Raw genomic sequence first — 16,260 nt, 5'->3', positions numbered from 1 at the left:
GTATGGTTAGGAAAAATACAAATTATCTTCGAATTTGTCATTTTACTGATTTGTATCATTCTTACTCTACCAACCCCCACAAGATTGGTGGTAGTTGGAGGGAGGGCAGGATCCTCCCCCCTTCATAGCAGAAGTGTGCAATCAGTTGCATGTCTTGACATCAACTCGAGATATTATCTTGCTACGCAATCTCTCGACCCCTCGGGACGAACTGAGGAGCATTGACTTTCACTTGAGATTCAGGGCCACTTATTCTACTCAAGGGAACTTGCTAGCCCTTAGGGAGGGGAACAACAGTCACAATCCTGGGTTATATTTTACCACCCTATGGGGGAGTTGATTGATCAGGTAGCCCAGTGCCCTTCCCATTTTCCGATATCAAAGGAGTAAAAACTTTCCTCATAGGTCCAAGGGTGCCTCAAGTCCAATTGGAATCGAGCAAGTGATGCCCTGGACACCTGGATTCAACCAAGGTCAGTAGAACTGACGGACCTCAGATGGGGGGGGGCGCGACAAAAACCTCCGCAAAGAGGGCAATCTTCTCGTCCCCCCCTCTGGAACTGATGGTCTTTTCAGATGCATCAAAAGAAGGTGTGGGGAGGTGCCCATATACCGCACCAATCCATCTCCGTCCTTTGGTCCGAATCTGAAAGGTACCAGCATTTAGATCTCTTGGAGAACCACCTAGCAGTAGAAATACTCAGATGCACAGAAGACATCTTGGTGTCCCTATCCGCTTACGTCATTCCTGTCAGCAGAAATGTGCTTGCAGGCAATCAGAGCAGAGCAACGAAGATAGTGGGCTCTGAGTGTCTTTGAATCATCTAGTAGCCAACAAAGTCTTAACTTTGTGGGGTTCCCAACTGTGGACCTGCTCACAACGGCCCTGAACTTCAGGCTCCCGCTCTACCGTTCCCAAGTCTTGGACCCCCAGGCTCTCTGGCAAGATATATTCCAACAACGGTGGGACAGCATTCTTGAGTACGTATTTCCCCCGTTCTATCTGCTAAGAAAGTCCAAACAAGTCAGGATAAGCAAGAACTTATCAGCGACTCCAATAAGCTCCACTATGGCATCATGCAGAATGGTTCCCGGACCTTCTGCAGCTCCCGACGGAGCTTCTGAGGGAACTTCCTCCATGACACGTTCTACTGAAACAGCCACTTGCATACTTGCTCCACAAAGCCGTAGCCTTGCTTAGAATTCACGCCTAGAAACTCGACAGCATGTCCTCTCTTAGAGAGGCTTTTTGCAACGAGTTGCGGAAAGGATGTCTAGGCAGCTCAAACGCTTTTCAGCGTCAATCATTTAGGCAAAGTGGTCAGTGACAGGTGTCATGGAAAGGATATTACTCCCCTTGATGACTCTGTTCTAACAATAGTGTAGTTCCTGGTATAGCTTCAGGAGGAAATGCTTCTCTTGGTTTTGGTAGTCAAAGGCTACCTCTCAGCCTTAGGTCTATCCTTTAAACTGAAAGGAATAGAATTTTCCTTATCTTTGGAACTTTCTCTACTCATACGAATTTATGAGATGACTTGTCCTCAGTCGAAACGCAGACTTCTTCCTTGGAACAGGGTTCGGGTCCTTCAGTCTGTGAAAGGTCCTCTTTATGAACCTTTACGCCAGGCACCAGATTCCAAGCTTACATAGAAGATGGTCTTCCTACTCGCTTTGGCCAAAAGAGTTGGTGAGTGGCATGGTCTATCTTCTGACGTCTCCCACTCGGGGAGATGGGGAGTAGTAGTACTCAGCTCCGTCCCTGAGTTCATTGCTACGACTTGAAACCCAAGTGTGCTGGACAAAAGGTTTGGCCCATTCCATATAGAGAGTCTTCGTTCTATAACCGAAGATCCAGATCAACTGGTGCTGTGCCCAGTCAGGAGTTTGAGGTGTTTCCGTAAAAGAACGGCAGCAGCTCGCCCCCATGTGTCAGCATTATTTGCCAGCACGGGAAGGTCAAGAGGAGGGTCACAAGGAATACAATTTCCTGTAGAATTCGGAAGGTACAATCAAATTTGCTCTCAATCCAGACCCTCCTTCCAAACGACCCAGAGCTCAGGATGTCAGGGGCATTACAACATCCCTGGCGTTCAAGAAAAACTACTCTGTGGTGCAGGTACTGCAAGCTGGCGTGTGGAAGCGTCAGATGACCTTCACCACCCATTACCTGCAAAACGTAACCCACAGGAACAAGGAGATGTTTTTATGAATAGAACTTACCTGGCAGTTATATATATATAGCTGAGTCTCCGATTGCGGCAGAATTTAATCGAAAATCGCGGCAACTGCCTTGTGGTGGTTGTGTGGTTAGATGGTTAACAACCCTTACAGGGTGGTACTTGGAATCATTCCCGTTTTCTGTTCCTCAGATTATCTCTACCGGCTGGATCGACAACATCGTTGGTCCGCCTTTCAGAGGTTTTTCGGATCGCTTTCCCTTCATCGCCTTTTTGGACTTCGTTTTTGGTGAAGTACACTGTGTTGGGATTTGGCAATCGTGTTGTTTTTTGTTTTTTGTCTTTTTTCCTTTATTATCATGAGTGAGAAAATTCATTATCGTATTTGTGCGAATGATATTTGCAAGGTGAGGTTGCCGAAAGTTTCGGTTGACCCTCACACTATCTGTATGGGTTGCAGGGGGTTTGAATGTGCTTTAGATAATTAGTGCAAGGAATGCGAGGTTTTAAGTGATGATAATTGGTTAGCTATGAAGCGCTATGTGCGCAAACTTGAGATTGATAGAGTTAGAAGAGCTAAATCAAAGTCAAAGTCTGCTAGTGAGCCTAGCTTAGATTTATCTATTGACCCTTTGCTTGTAACCCCTTTGGAAGTTATTCCTTCCCCGAATGTAGTGACTCCTGCCCCTTCTACAGGACCTGTGCCTACGGATGACCCTGGGTATGCTAAATTAGCTGCTGAATTGGAGGCCATTAAAGCACAGTTGGAGGCCTTTAAAGGTAAGGGTGTTGGTGAAATTAGTGCTTGTGAAAGTGCAGTGGAGGTGGCGACTGATCGAATCTGTCATACCCCTACTAGACCTCTACCAAGCTCCCGGGACCAAGGGAGAAGGTACGTCGAAAGCCGAAAGGGGGTGAGAGGTGCTTATCCTCGGGCAGTCGTCGCCTCAGACAGTCCTGTTGCGATCTCCCAGGCTGCTCTTGACCGCCGTAGGAAAGGCGTGTCGGATACGTTTGTGTCTTCGCCTGATCGTTCTCCCAGACGTAATTGCCGTTACGAATCAAGACCAATGAAGAGAGGGTGGAACCGGGACGTGCAGTCTCACTCTCCCTCTCCCGGTTCGAGTAGCCGAGATCCTGATCCTTCGGAAGACGATTTCGATGTTGTTCCTGTTAAAAGGGCGAAACAGAGAGTCCTTAGCCCAGTTAATCCTGCTAGACTCCCTACTTCTTCTGCCAGCGCTCCCAGTCAAGCCGTACGACAACTGCCGTCTTCGGCACCGCGAGAGCCAGCGGATGTTGCTAAAGCTTTCATGGTTGTTATGCAGGAACAACTTTCATCGTTAGTTGAAGCTTTCAGCCACCCTTCTCAGTCCGTTAGACGTAAGGACGTCTCTTTGCCTGTTAAGAGATCTTCTTCTAAGAGAGATTTTAGAATCTCTCCCAAGAAACCTCTGCGCACTTCGTCGGCCGTACGACAACGCACACCCTCTTCATCGGCACGCTGCCAGGAATTTCCTTCCCCCCTCTCCCGGCACCAGGACGATACTGCCTCTCGTTCTCGGCGCCGCGACGATTCCGTTTCTCTTTCGAAACGCCAGGACGTTACTGCCTCGTTTCTTAGGAAACAGGATGAATGCAGTCTGCATTTTCAAAGCGAAGGCAGCCTGCATCTTCAGGACGCTTCCGTTTCTCGTTATCGTGACGATACCGCTTCTCGTCATCGTGACGATACCGCTTCTCGCCGACTGGATGTTAGCGGCGCTCGTCGCCAGGATTCAAACAGCTCTCGGTGCCAGACTGCTGGCAGCCCAACTCTTCGGGATGTTATCCTTGAGCAGGACCTCGATGATATTTCGGAAGAGGAAGAAAAACCTGCCGACTCTTCTAGTTATTACAAGGTTCTTTCTCGCTCTCTTTTGGAACTTTATGGGGAGGAATTTCAACCTTCGGCCCCTCGTTCTCCTCAGTCTCAATTTACCAGGAAGAAAGCTACTAAGTCTTCGGCCTTCATCAAAATGAAACTTTCAATTTCGGCCAGGAAAGCTCTCGCTAAAGTGGATGATTGGATGAAGGAACGGAGACAAGCTGTCAAGACCTCCTTTTCTTTTCCACCGTCTCGGCTCGCTTCCAAGGCCGGTATGTGGTATGAGACAGGGGAACCTTTGGGGTTAGGAGTGCCTGCCTCCTCCCAAGGTGACTTCTCGGCTCTTGTGGACTCGGCAAGAAGGCATGCTTTAAACTCTGCCAAGGTGATGTGGTCCATGTCGGAGCTTGATCACCTCGTCAAGGGAATTTTCAGGGTTTTCGAGGTTTTCAGCTTCCTGGACTGGTCTCTCGGGACTCTGGCCAGGAAGTCTGAACTCCTGGAGGACACGAAGGACCTGACGAGTATCATGTCCTGCATGGACAAAGCTCTTAAGGGATGGAGCTAATGAATTGGCTTCCCCTTTCTCAGCAGGGGTCTTAAAGAAGAGGGCCCTTTTGTGCTCCTTCACCTCTAGATCTGTGACTGTTGCCCAGAAGTCGGAGCTGCTTTACGCCCCTTTTTCATGTCATCTTTTTCCTGAAGCTCTGGTCAGAGATATCTCCCTTTCTCTGGCTCAGAAGGCTACTCAGGACCTTTTGTCTCGGTCGGCTAGAAAGACCTTACCTGTTGCTCCTGCTCCTCTGAAGAAGGAGGAGAAGAAGTTTCAACAGCCCTTTCGGGGCAGGATCTCCTCGAGAGCGGATTTTAGGGGGAGAAGACAAGAGTCAGGGCCAAGGACCAGCAGGGGTGCGTTTAGGCCCCGGTCCAAAAAATGGGATGGAAGTCCTCCAGACACCAGTAGGGGCAAGACTGTCTCGTTTTTGGCAGTCTTGGAAAAGGAGAGGGGCGGACACCTGGTCCCGCTCAGTCGTCAAGGAAGGTTACAAGATACCCTTTTTAAAGAAACCACCTCTCTCAGACTCTCCCCTAGCCTTAGTGGCTCAGTACACCGACGCGGGGAAACGAGAGGCTCTTCTGGAGCTAGTCGACCAGATGTTGGTCAAGGGAGCAATAGAGCCGGTTCAAGACCTCGCCTCCCCAGGCTTTTACAATCGCCTGTTTCTGGTTCCCAAGAACTCGGGTGGATGGAGACCAGTCCTTGATGTCAGCTCTCTGAACGCCTTCGTGGAGAAAACAAAGTTCTCCATGGAGACGACTCAGTCAGTGCTGGCTGCAGTTCGTCCAGGAGACTGGATGGTTTCTCTCGACCTGCAGGACGCTTATTTTCACGTCCCCATTCATCCGTCTTCGAGGAGATATCTGAGGTTTGTGTTCCAGGGCAAGTGCTTCCAGTTCAGGGCACTTTGCTTCGGTCTCAGCACAGCTCCCCAAGTTTTCACCAGACTAATGGCGAATGTGGCAGGCTGGTTACACCAGGAGGGGATAAGGGTCTCCTTCTATCTAGACGACTGGCTGATCCGGTCACAGTCGAAAGAGAAATGTCTGGAGGACCTAATGAAGACTTATACGATGACTCAGGACCTGGGACTCATCGTCAACTGGGGGAAGTCTCAGACCGAGCCGAATCAGACTATTCTCTATTTGGGGATAGTTCTGAATTCAGTTCTTTTTCAGGCTTCTCCCTCCCAGGAGAGGCAGGCCAGGTGCCTGGACAAAGTCAAAGACTTTTTGAGGAAGCAGGAATGCTCAGCGAAGGAGTGGATGAGTCTGCTGGGAACTCTATCCTCCCTGGAGCAGTTTGTCCCTTTGGGGAGACTGCAAATAAGGCCTCTGCAACACTTCCTTGCAAAGGTTTGGAACAGAAAGATCCAGGAGGACACTTTTTCTTTTCCCATTCCGACAGAGATCAAGGATCTTTTAATGTGGTGGCTGGACCCAGCTCTGTTGGGAAAAGGGATCTCCTTGTTCAAGAAGAACCCCGACCTAGTGTTATTCTCAGACGCGTCCGAGTCAGGCTGGGGAGCAACACTAGGGAACAAGGAGATCTCAGGTATTTGGGAAGGGAGTCAGATCAGTTGGCATATCAACAGGAAGGAATTGATGGCCATTTTGTTAGGGCTCAAGGCCTTCAAAACCTCGGTGTCAGGAAAGACTGTGGAGATCAATTCCGACAACACCATAGCTCTCGCGTACATAAGGAAGCAAGGGGGAACTCACTCCCTCTCTCTGTTCTCAACTGCGAGAGAGCTTCTCCTTTGGGCGAACGAGAACGAGACCCAGCTGTTGACAAGGTTTGTTCAAGGGCAGAGAAACATCAGGGCAGACATGCTCAGCAGGAGGGGACAAGTCATTCCCACAGAGTGGACTCTCAACCCGCATGTCTGTCGGAGCCTCTGGAAGTTGTGGGGCAGACCTGTAATAGACCTTTTCGCCTCCGGTCTAAACAAGAGGATCCCCAACTACTGCTCCCTAGTCCCGGACGAGGAAGCTGTTGCAGTGGACGCCTTCTTGATGGATTGGACGGGGCTGGACATGTATGCCTTTCCCCCGTTCAAGATCATCAATCTGGTTGTCAGGAAATTCGCTCTCCTCGATTCGGGACGAATGATCCTAGTGGCTCCATTCTGGCCTGCGAGGGAATGGTTCACCGAAGTGGTAGGGTTGCTGATGGATTGCACCTCAGGCAGGATGCTAAGCTGGCTGTATCTACCATTAAAGGATACAGGAGCATAGAGGCTTAGAGTTATCTCAGAATAAGGACTTGCAGGACCTCATTAGGTTTTTTTAGACAACGAAGTAGGTGCACTTAAGACCCCCTTCTTGGAACCTGGATGTGGTGCTTAAGTTTTTGTGCTCCAGGAAGTTTGAGCCTATCTCGCAAGCTTCTCTGCAAGATGTGACTAAGAAAACCCTCTTCCTTTTGTCTCTAGCGACTTCCAGGAGGATCAGCGAGATCCAGGCAATCGAGAAGCGTCTAGGCTTCACCCTAAATGGAGCGGTTTGTGCCCCTAGGTTCGACTTTCTCGCCAAGAATGAGAACCCTTCGAAACCCTGGCCCAGGACTTTTGAAGTCCCTAACCTCACGAATCTAGTGGGTCAGGAACAGGAAAGCCGCCTCTGCCCGGTTAGGGCTCTCAAGGCTTATTTGGCCCACACTAAGAGCGTGAGGGGTGCTTCCAACTCCTTATGGTGTTCGGTGAAGGATCCTCAAAAACCCCTGTCAAAGAACGCTTTGTCCTTTTTCCTGAGGGAAACTATTAGGGAAGCCCACCTCTTTTGTGAGGAAGAAAACTTCGTCCTGTTAAAAGTACAGGCTCACGAAGTAAGGGCCATTGCTGCTTCACTGGCATACCGGAAAAATATGTCAGTTAGGCAGATCATGGACGCAGCATTCTGGAGGAGCAACTCTGTCTTCGCTTCTCATTACCTCAGAGAGGTAAGAGTGGACTATGACAACTGTTATACCTTGGGCCCATACGTAGCTGCGGCTTCTGTATTAGGCAAAGGAGTTACTACCCCCACTCAACCTTAGTTTAGGTACTTGTATATGGGTTTGTGTTTTTTATGGTTGTCTGAGGTCCTCGTCTTGTGGTACGGTTCCCTCAGTCCAGATAGATAGTTTATATCTATTTCTGCAAGGTTAGGTGGTTAGCTTTAGTAAGGTTGCAGGTTTTTATTATATGGGAAGGTAGTTTCTGAAGTCTAGTCAAGTTGTTGGTCCTACCCCTTTGACAGACTCGATTGAGTTGTTTGCAGCGTAGCAGGTCTACTCCTGGCTGAACACTCCTAAGGGAAAGCGACTCTAGAGGCAGTTACCTTTGAAGTCAGCTACCTTAGCAGGTAAGGAATCAAGGTGTTTGTTCTCCTACAACTCTTTTGTTGTTTCCCCAACTATGTTTTTCTGTCTGTTTCCCTCCTCCAAATGTGTTAATCAGCTATATATATAACTGCCAGGTAAGTTCTATTCATAAAAATGGAGTTTTTATGATAAAAAAAAGTTTTATGAATACTTACCTGACAGTTATATATTAATTTTAAAGCCCACCCACCTCCCCTCAGGAGACAGGTCGGGCAAAGATAATCTGAGGAACAGAAAACGGGAATGATTCCAAGTACCACCCTGTAAGGGTTGTTAACCATCTAACCACACAACCACCACAAGGCAGTTGCCGCGATTTTCGATTAAATTCTGCCGCAGTCGGAGACTCAGCTATATATATATAACTGCCAGGTAAGTATTCATAAAACTTTGTTTTATCATAAAAACTCCATTTTTCATTGGTCCTGGGGTGGCTGCATAACAAGTGGTCTAAACACCTCAAGCTCCTTGATGGATAAGTAGCAGAGAGTTGAGGGCTGAGGTTACCCGAGTTAGTTGGGTGAATGAGTAAGAATGACTGGCTCTTTTCTTCCTTTCTCCTTCTCCCCCTCTGGGGAATCAGTTCCGCGGTACTCAGCAGTTGACCTCACCCTTCTGGAGGTAAGATCCACTTCCATTGTATAACCTAGGTATAGAATTAATAATTGTTGCTTCCCAAATACTGTTCCCCTATGAGGAAGGGTATTGGGTAAAGTCTGAGGACTCTCGTATCTTTGTGACTCGAGTTCCTATGTTAAAGACCAGCCGCATTGTTAATATCACAAACACGTAGTTTCTACAGGCTGCTAATAGTGCATAGCACAAGATTTTATTGAGCTATTTATACAAATTGGCCCACTAGCCCTGTCCTCCTAGAAGTCCTGCCAGAAAACAAAGTAGGTGCTCAGCTCAGGTGTGTGAGTGAGCGTGGTAGTTGACTACCCCCATCCCCACCCTCTAACTAGCAGTTGGGGTGGTTATCCCTTGCTAAAATTATCATGGCTCGTCTTTCGGCATACCCATAAAAATAGCTCCAGGTTTGTATGTTAAGAAAGATACAAATTACTGTACTTACAAATTCGTCATTTTAACGAATAGAAAAATATATATTAAAACTAATTTTCAAACTAATATTTTATAAGTTAATCAATAAATGAGAATCCTAGTATACTACGCATACTACAGTACTGTATTGCCTATATAGGTACCACATCTTATAACCATTTAGAATTTAATGGTTCCCTGAGTGTACAGTAGTCCAGTCTCAAGCTGGGTACAGTACTAATTGTACTTTCAAGCAACAAGTATATCAACTATCCTTTTAAATATTTTTTATTCTTTTTACAGATACCTTGGTGAAACATGTGATTTCAAGAATAGATAGTGCACAGCATAGGATACTAGAAAAGGATCTGTAAAATGGGGGCTGGCAGCAGTAGTATTAGTGGGCTGTCCTCTAATGAATACCTTCAGCGGTTTGTCAGCCCTGAGATCATCACACCCAATGACCCATTCTGGAATCAAGTCCTGTCATTTACCTTTTCTATACCAAACACAAGGTATGTTAGATGGTAACCCATTTTTTATTGCTACAACAATCAAGTTATTTTGATGTGAAAATTTTCAAGGCTACCAGAGATGCATTTTGATACATAATACTGATGCTAAATGTATTTCATGTGCAGGTATTTTCAGCTCAGGAGAATTTTATCATGAAATGCAAAAGAATATTTAATTGTTCTGTAACTGAAATACAAAGCAACGCTTTCTATAGGGGTATTACTTTCAACGAAGCTGAAAGGACGATCCAATAGAATTCTAGCGTGGGTTAACTACCCATCCTACTAGTTAGCCGGGGATGTAGGGGTATAGCTAGCTACCCCTCTCACTCACACACATGTGACTGTGCTTCACTTTGGTTTTGGCTGAAATGGAGAATGGTTGTTACTGCTCTTTCTCCTCTTCATTGTTTTGGACTGCCATTAATCTGTTTTGTCTTTTTCTTTTTCCAGTGTGTGTATGTGCATGCATGCATGCGCCCTGAGTTCTACTGGCTATGCGTACCTGCCCATTTTCGGAGGGCTACACTTGCGGCACCTTCATGTCCATGGTCGACGCCGATCCCCACCGCCTTTGCTCTATATGTAGGGGTCAACGATGTGACCAATCAAATAAGTGTGATGAATGCCTGGAGTGGTCTGCCTTCCAGTGGGAAAGGTACGGGCCTCGGCGAAAGAAGAAATCTAAGCGGGATATTCTCCTTCAAAGGTTTTTTTGAACCTGAAGAAACACAAGACTACTTCTTCCGCTTCCTAACCTTCCTTCGAAGCTCCGAACAGCTTCCTCCGGGAAACCGTCGAGTAGTAGCGTAGACAGTTTATCCCCCAGTCAACCTCGGTCCTCGAGAGATAGTGTTGTCTCCCCTAGTGAGGTGGCCTCTGCTCTCCCCCCAAGGGAAGCATGTCTCTTTCTCCACTTTTACAGGTTTGGCCTTCTTTTGGGTTGCCCGGTCCTGCTTCCAAGGAAGCCATGCTGCAGTTACTTTACCGTGGTACTGAGATGCAGCGATCTTTAGCTCCAGATGTCTACCCCTTGTCCTTGGTCAATATGGTGGGGTCTGCTGTCCTGCCTTCTGACCCTATTGCGACTTCTTCTGCTTCCTCTTCTGCTGCCGCTGAGGACTGTACCTCGCCCCCTGATGAACATCCTTTTGGTGGGAGAACTAATTCCAAGGCTCGTCTCTCTTGCGAGTGTTCCCTTTTCTGGTTCACGTGAAGGGGCACTCATAGAGACTCCTCTTTGGAGGCCTGCTGACGGTCAGCTAGCTGATCCACCAGTTGCTGAAGGACATTGTTGGGGCAGGAGACCTCGCTGTGGTCGTCCTCCTTCAGAGTGCCCCTTCACCTTCGGTCAAGAGACGTCGTTTTGGTTCTTCTTCGCAGCTCTCATCTTCGAAGGAATCTGCTCAGCCAGCCTCTTCTGGTTCCCAACCCTCGCCTGGCTCTACAGACTTGTCTTCTCTTCAGCAAACTGTGGTTCGTTCTCCTCCTGCAATGAATCGGTCGGGATCACCTCCGGAGTATATGCTCTCTTCCGAGGGTCGCATCTTGACGCCTGAGCGTCCAGCAGATGTTCGCCAACCATTTACAAGCCGTTCACTTGCTTGCCAAGTTCTTGTACAGCGCTCTCCATCTCGTCAGGTTTGACTTCCAGACTCCCGCTGACCTGCAGCTCGTTAATCGCCTGTCCAGGTTACGTCAACCGCCTGTCTAGCCAATGAATCGTCAATTGCCGGCTTGTCAATCGCCAGCTCAACCGCCAACTCGCAGATACCCTGCTCACCAGCGTCAGGACCTTCAATCGCCTGTTCAACAGCGTTCACCCATGCGTCAAGCACTTGCCAAGCGTTTGCCAAACTGTCAAGCACTTGCCAAATGTTCCCCCACTCATCAGATCCACCATCGGCATCAGTGACCTTAGATATCAGGAGGCCAGAAAACCATCAATCAATGAAGCATCCACCCCGTGAACCGCCTGCTCGCCAATCTCCACATTGCCACCAATTGCCGACTCACCGCACTGCAGACCATTCTTGCCCTGCTGCTGACTATAGCGTTTCCGAGGCTTCTTGTCAGCTTCGTTCATCTGAGCGTCAATTGCATCACTTCCCTAAGATGGGCAAATCGCCACCTCAACAGTTGTCAGTTCATCGCCAGCCCTCTCATGAGGCTGCGGCAGTTGTTTGTGCGATTTTGCTGCAATGCTAGTCAACGCGTCATCACTCACTGACTCGCCGACAGCCATCAATGACACACCAGCCTTAGGCAGCTCGTCAGTGATCACTAGGCTCTCTAGCACAGCATCCAGTGGTTGTTCAGCAACCACTGACCACCCAGTGGTTAACCATTAAGGTGAGTAACCATCCTCAAGCAAGAGAGGACCACCAACTATCATCATCCTACCAAGCAGAAGGAAGTAAGACCCTTTCCAGGTCCCACCGTTCACAGTTGCCCCATTCCCCTCCCTGCAAACGCATGACAGCACGACCGCTGGGTAAGGAGGAAGAGGGCAAGCTTCAGTGTTTCAAGATCCCAAAGATTCCAGCACCAAGGAAGGATCCTATGTCATTGCTCCCTTCTTCATCGGGGATGAAGACTCATCGAAAAGATCCGTTGGCCTCTTTCCCTTTAGGGGAACTGTCGCCTAGCGCATTCATAAGTAAACAGCCGTAGTTCGGGTCCAGTATCGAGCCTCCTCCATCATTTTGTCCGACTCAAGGCAATGAACTATGGCTGCGTTTCCCCAGAGTCCAGAGTCAAGCTGAGGCCTACAAGAGCTTCCAGGTTAGAGGTCATCCCCGAGAAGCCATCTCTGCCTCTACCCAGTGTTGCCTTCTCTTCCCATGTGGGAGGTGTTCACAGGGAAGAGTCATTTTTGGACTCTCCCCAACCATTCCTGCTGGAAAAAGCTCTCAGAGAGGACTTTTTCTGCAGATCCTGTAGAGGTTCCTAGTCCTCTCCCCGCCAAGAAGATCATCACACCCAGACCTTCGGTCTTGGAAACCTTTATGCCCCCCCAAAAGGGAGTCAAATAATTCCAATACATCTCTGAAGCCTTCTAGGACTCAAAGATGCACAGAGGGGGTTAGGAGCTTAATCAGCCTTCCAGGTATTGACCACTACATACCCTGGGACGATGCCGATATTACTGCTAGCCCAATTTCAGTCAGTGATTAGAGGGAGTCAGAGCATGGCCCCTCAGGAAGGCAAGGATATGGTCCTGGACTGTGTCTTTGGCACCCAGAAGCCCCCGAAGTCCAATGCGGCTCTGTCTTGTTCCCGGGGGTTGAGATCGCCTCCCAGCATGCCGACTACTTTGGGTCGTATCGTTCAAGATCGTCCACCAAACTCCTCCCACCTTCGGGTGTTCACCAGAGGAGGTACTATGAGGTCCTGGACGAAGCATGTTTAACGTTACCTCTCCACCGCTCTCAAGGATCTGATTAAGGGGGAGTCACTTGAGCGGCTCTTCTCATCAAATCATATTCTCGGTATTGGAGATTTTGAAGCAGGAGAAGGTTGCTAAGTACACCATGTAGGCGACTTCGTGGCTGGATCTTTGGTTAGGATCTGTGGAAATCCTGGTACTGACCGAAGGTTTCTCTAAGGAAAGTACCAGGAAGGCTATGGAGAACTTCCTTCTCTGAGGCACTCGCACCGTTGAGTTTCTGGCCCACCAGATTGTGAACCTATGGGCCAATACCATCTTGAAATAGAGGGATGCGGTGGCTGAGATATTTCAACAAAAGGTCCCTAATGCCTAGATTGGCAGGCTCCGGAACTCCTTTCTAGAGGGTTCCTCGTGGAATGAGCCAAAGGACGTCGTACAGGCTGGAAAAAATCCCACCAGGACTCCCTCCTACATAGAGCTCTGACATCACAGCCCTATAAACCACCAGTTCCTCAAAAGCCCAGCCAATCAAAACCCTCTACCAGCTAGGTGGCAACAAAAGAAAAGATGGTGTCTGAGAAACCCTTTCCTGTCAAGGACCAGAAAGGCACAAAGTCCTCCTGTAGATGCAAACAGCAGAAAGGTGGCGGTAGAAGCCGAAAGTGCTAGGATAGCTGATCCCCCTGCTTGTCCACCAGTAGGAGGATTCGTTCGGGGGTATTTCGTGCCGTTCATTTCATCTTTCCCTCCACTGACAAGGAATCCAGTGCTTGTGAGCTCCTTTGCAATGGAACCAGCAGAGGGGCAGGCCCTTTTGGGCTGAAGTCCAAACAATTATTATTATTATTATTATTATTATTATTAGCCAAGCTACAACCGTAGTTGGGAAAGCAAGATGCTATAAGCCCAGGGGCTCCAACAGGGAAAAATAGCTCAGTGAGGAAAAGAAATTAGGAAATGAATAAACGATAAGAAAAAATTAACAATAAATTATTCTAAAAACAGTAACAACAACAAAACAGATATGACCTATATAAACTATGTTGGAGAAGGGCACTCTAAAGGAGGTCCTCGATGGGTTCCCATGCTTCTTCAGACAACTTTCTTGAGAAAAAGGCACTTGGAGGCTGGAGACCAGTCATCGACCTCTTGGCTTTGAACAAGTTTATCAAACAGACTTCGTTTTGCAATGAGATGGCAGACACGGTCAAACAAGCTCTAAGAACACAGGACTTCATGTGTACACTGGATCTAAAGGACTCATGCTTCCAGATCCCAGTCCATCCATCTTCAAGGAAGTATCTATAGTTCAACATCTACAACAATATATACCAGTTCAAGGTGCTGTGCTTCGGTCTTTCCACAATACTTCATATTTTCACAAGTGTTCGCTCTCGTGTTATTTTGGGCCCATAGGATTGGCAGCTGTCTTCTCTGTTATTTGGACGACGGTTGATCCTAGTAGATTCGGTGACAACCCTTCTTCAGCACTGAGACAAACCTCTGAGGCTTTGCCCAGATCTGGGGATTGTGGTAAACCTCGAGAAGTCCTCCCTGCTTTCCACCCAAAGACTGGTATACCTGGGCATGATTCTAGACACCAAACTACACAAAGCCTTCCCATCTGATGACAGGATTGTGAGGCTGAGATAGCTCGCGAGACCTTTCCTCAGACAAGAAGAACTCCCTGCCCAGATGTGGCTATGTCTCCTCGAACACCTACCCTTCTTGGCCTGTCTGGGTCCCAACGGTCGCCTCAGGATACGATCCCTCCAGTGGCTACTGAAGTCCACTTGGAATCAGGCCTTAGATTCACCTGACACTCTAATCCCCATGGGACCAGAGAAAAGGACGGACCTTGGATGGTGGTTGGCAGACGAGAATCTGCTGAAGGGTGTTAACAATCTTCCATCCGATTTGATGCTTTTTTCGGATGGATCAAAAGAAGGGTGGGGAGCACACGTGCTGCATCACACGGCCTCAGGCTTCTGTTCTGAAGTACCTTCACATAAGTCTCCTAGAGATGAAGGTCGTATACCTGCCCCTTCAAAAGTTCCACCAGTTCCTGGCTGGTCACTAAGTGGTGGTGATGAGCGACAACACCACGGTAGTGGCTTACATAAAAAAGCAAGAAGTACTTTTTTGCACTCCCTATCCCATCTAGCTGTAGAGATACTGAGATGGGCGGGAGTCCTCTCTGTCTCACTATCAGCGCTCTTCATTCCCGGCAAGAGGAATGTGCTCACTGACAATCTGAGCACGTCATCGTAGATACTGGGTTCCGAATGGTCTTTGGATTATATAGTAGCCAACAAAGTCCTGACTTTGTGGGGCTCGCCGACTGTGGACCCGTTCTCAACGGCCTGAACTTCAGGCTCCCGCTGTACTGCTACTCCTCAGTGCAAGACCCCTAGGCTCTCTGGCAAGATGCATTCCAACAGCAGTGGGAGAACATAGACGTATACGCCTTCCCACCGTTCTGTCTGATGAGAAGAGTACTCAAGAAAGCCAGAACATCGGTCAATCTTTCATTGACCCTCATAGCTATGCTATCATGCAGAGTGGTTCTCGAACCTCCCGCTACTCCTGACGGACCTGCTGAGAGAATGTCCTCCACGACACGATTTACTCAGACAACCACATGCCAACATTTTCCACCAGAGAGTAGTTATGCTACATCTTCACACCAGGAGATTATCCAGCATCTCCTCATGCAGAGAGGATTTTCGTAACAGGTTGCGAAGAGGATGTCTGGATACCTTCGGAAATCTTCTGCCTCAGTCTACCAGGCGAAGTGGAACGTCTTCTGTGGTTGGTGTCATGTAAGGGTTATCTCTCCACTCAATGCCACTGTTCCAGCAATAGTCGAGGGAAGAAATGTGCCTCGTTTCAGTGGTTAAAGGCTAGCACTCAGCCTTCAGTTTTGCCTTTAAACTGAAAAGAATGGCCATTTCTTCATCACTAGAACTTTCTCTACTCATACGGAGTTATGATCTTACCTGTCCTCAGTCAGAAGTGAGACCTCCCCTTGGAAAGTGGTTCTTGTTCTTCAGTCGTTAAAGGGCCATTTATACAAAGCATTACGCAAGGCAACAGACTGCCACCTAACTTGGAAGACTATATTCCTTCTCGTCTTGGCCTCAGCCAAATGGGTACGAACTTTATGGTCTCTCATACGACATCGCCCATTCAAGGGGATGGGGAGAGGTAACGTTCGGCTTTGTCCCTGAGTTTGTTGCCAAGACTCAGAATCCAGGGATTTCGGATCCTAGATTTAACTCCTTCCGGATAACGAGTCTTCGCTCTGTTATAGATGACCTAGATCATCTGTTACTATGCTCAGT

The 16,260-nt window shown here is 48.2% G+C and overlaps 2 protein-coding genes across 3 annotated transcripts in view; both read left to right on the top strand.

The window, feature by feature from the left end:
• Window positions 1–16,260, top strand: part of Uba1 (ubiquitin-like activating enzyme 1) — a 472,916-nt gene that overhangs the window by 153,897 nt on the left and 302,759 nt on the right.
• The window catches only part of LOC137650116 (dymeclin), a 243,632-nt gene that overhangs the window by 20,401 nt on the left and 206,971 nt on the right, over window positions 1–16,260 (top strand). For both annotated transcript variants that reach the window (XM_068383247.1, XM_068383248.1), the window contains exon 2: window positions 9,314–9,525. In XM_068383247.1, the coding sequence (XP_068239348.1) occupies window positions 9,386–9,525 (140 nt within the window). In that variant the 5' untranslated portion in view covers window positions 9,314–9,385. The remainder of the gene's footprint in view (window positions 1–9,313; window positions 9,526–16,260) is intronic.

The sequence above is a fragment of the Palaemon carinicauda genome, chromosome 11 (assembly GCF_036898095.1).
Source record: "Palaemon carinicauda isolate YSFRI2023 chromosome 11, ASM3689809v2, whole genome shotgun sequence".
NCBI lineage: Eukaryota > Metazoa > Arthropoda > Malacostraca > Decapoda > Palaemonidae > Palaemon > Palaemon carinicauda.
Note: the sequence above shows the minus strand (reverse complement) of the source record. Positions and strands in the feature narration are given on the sequence as shown.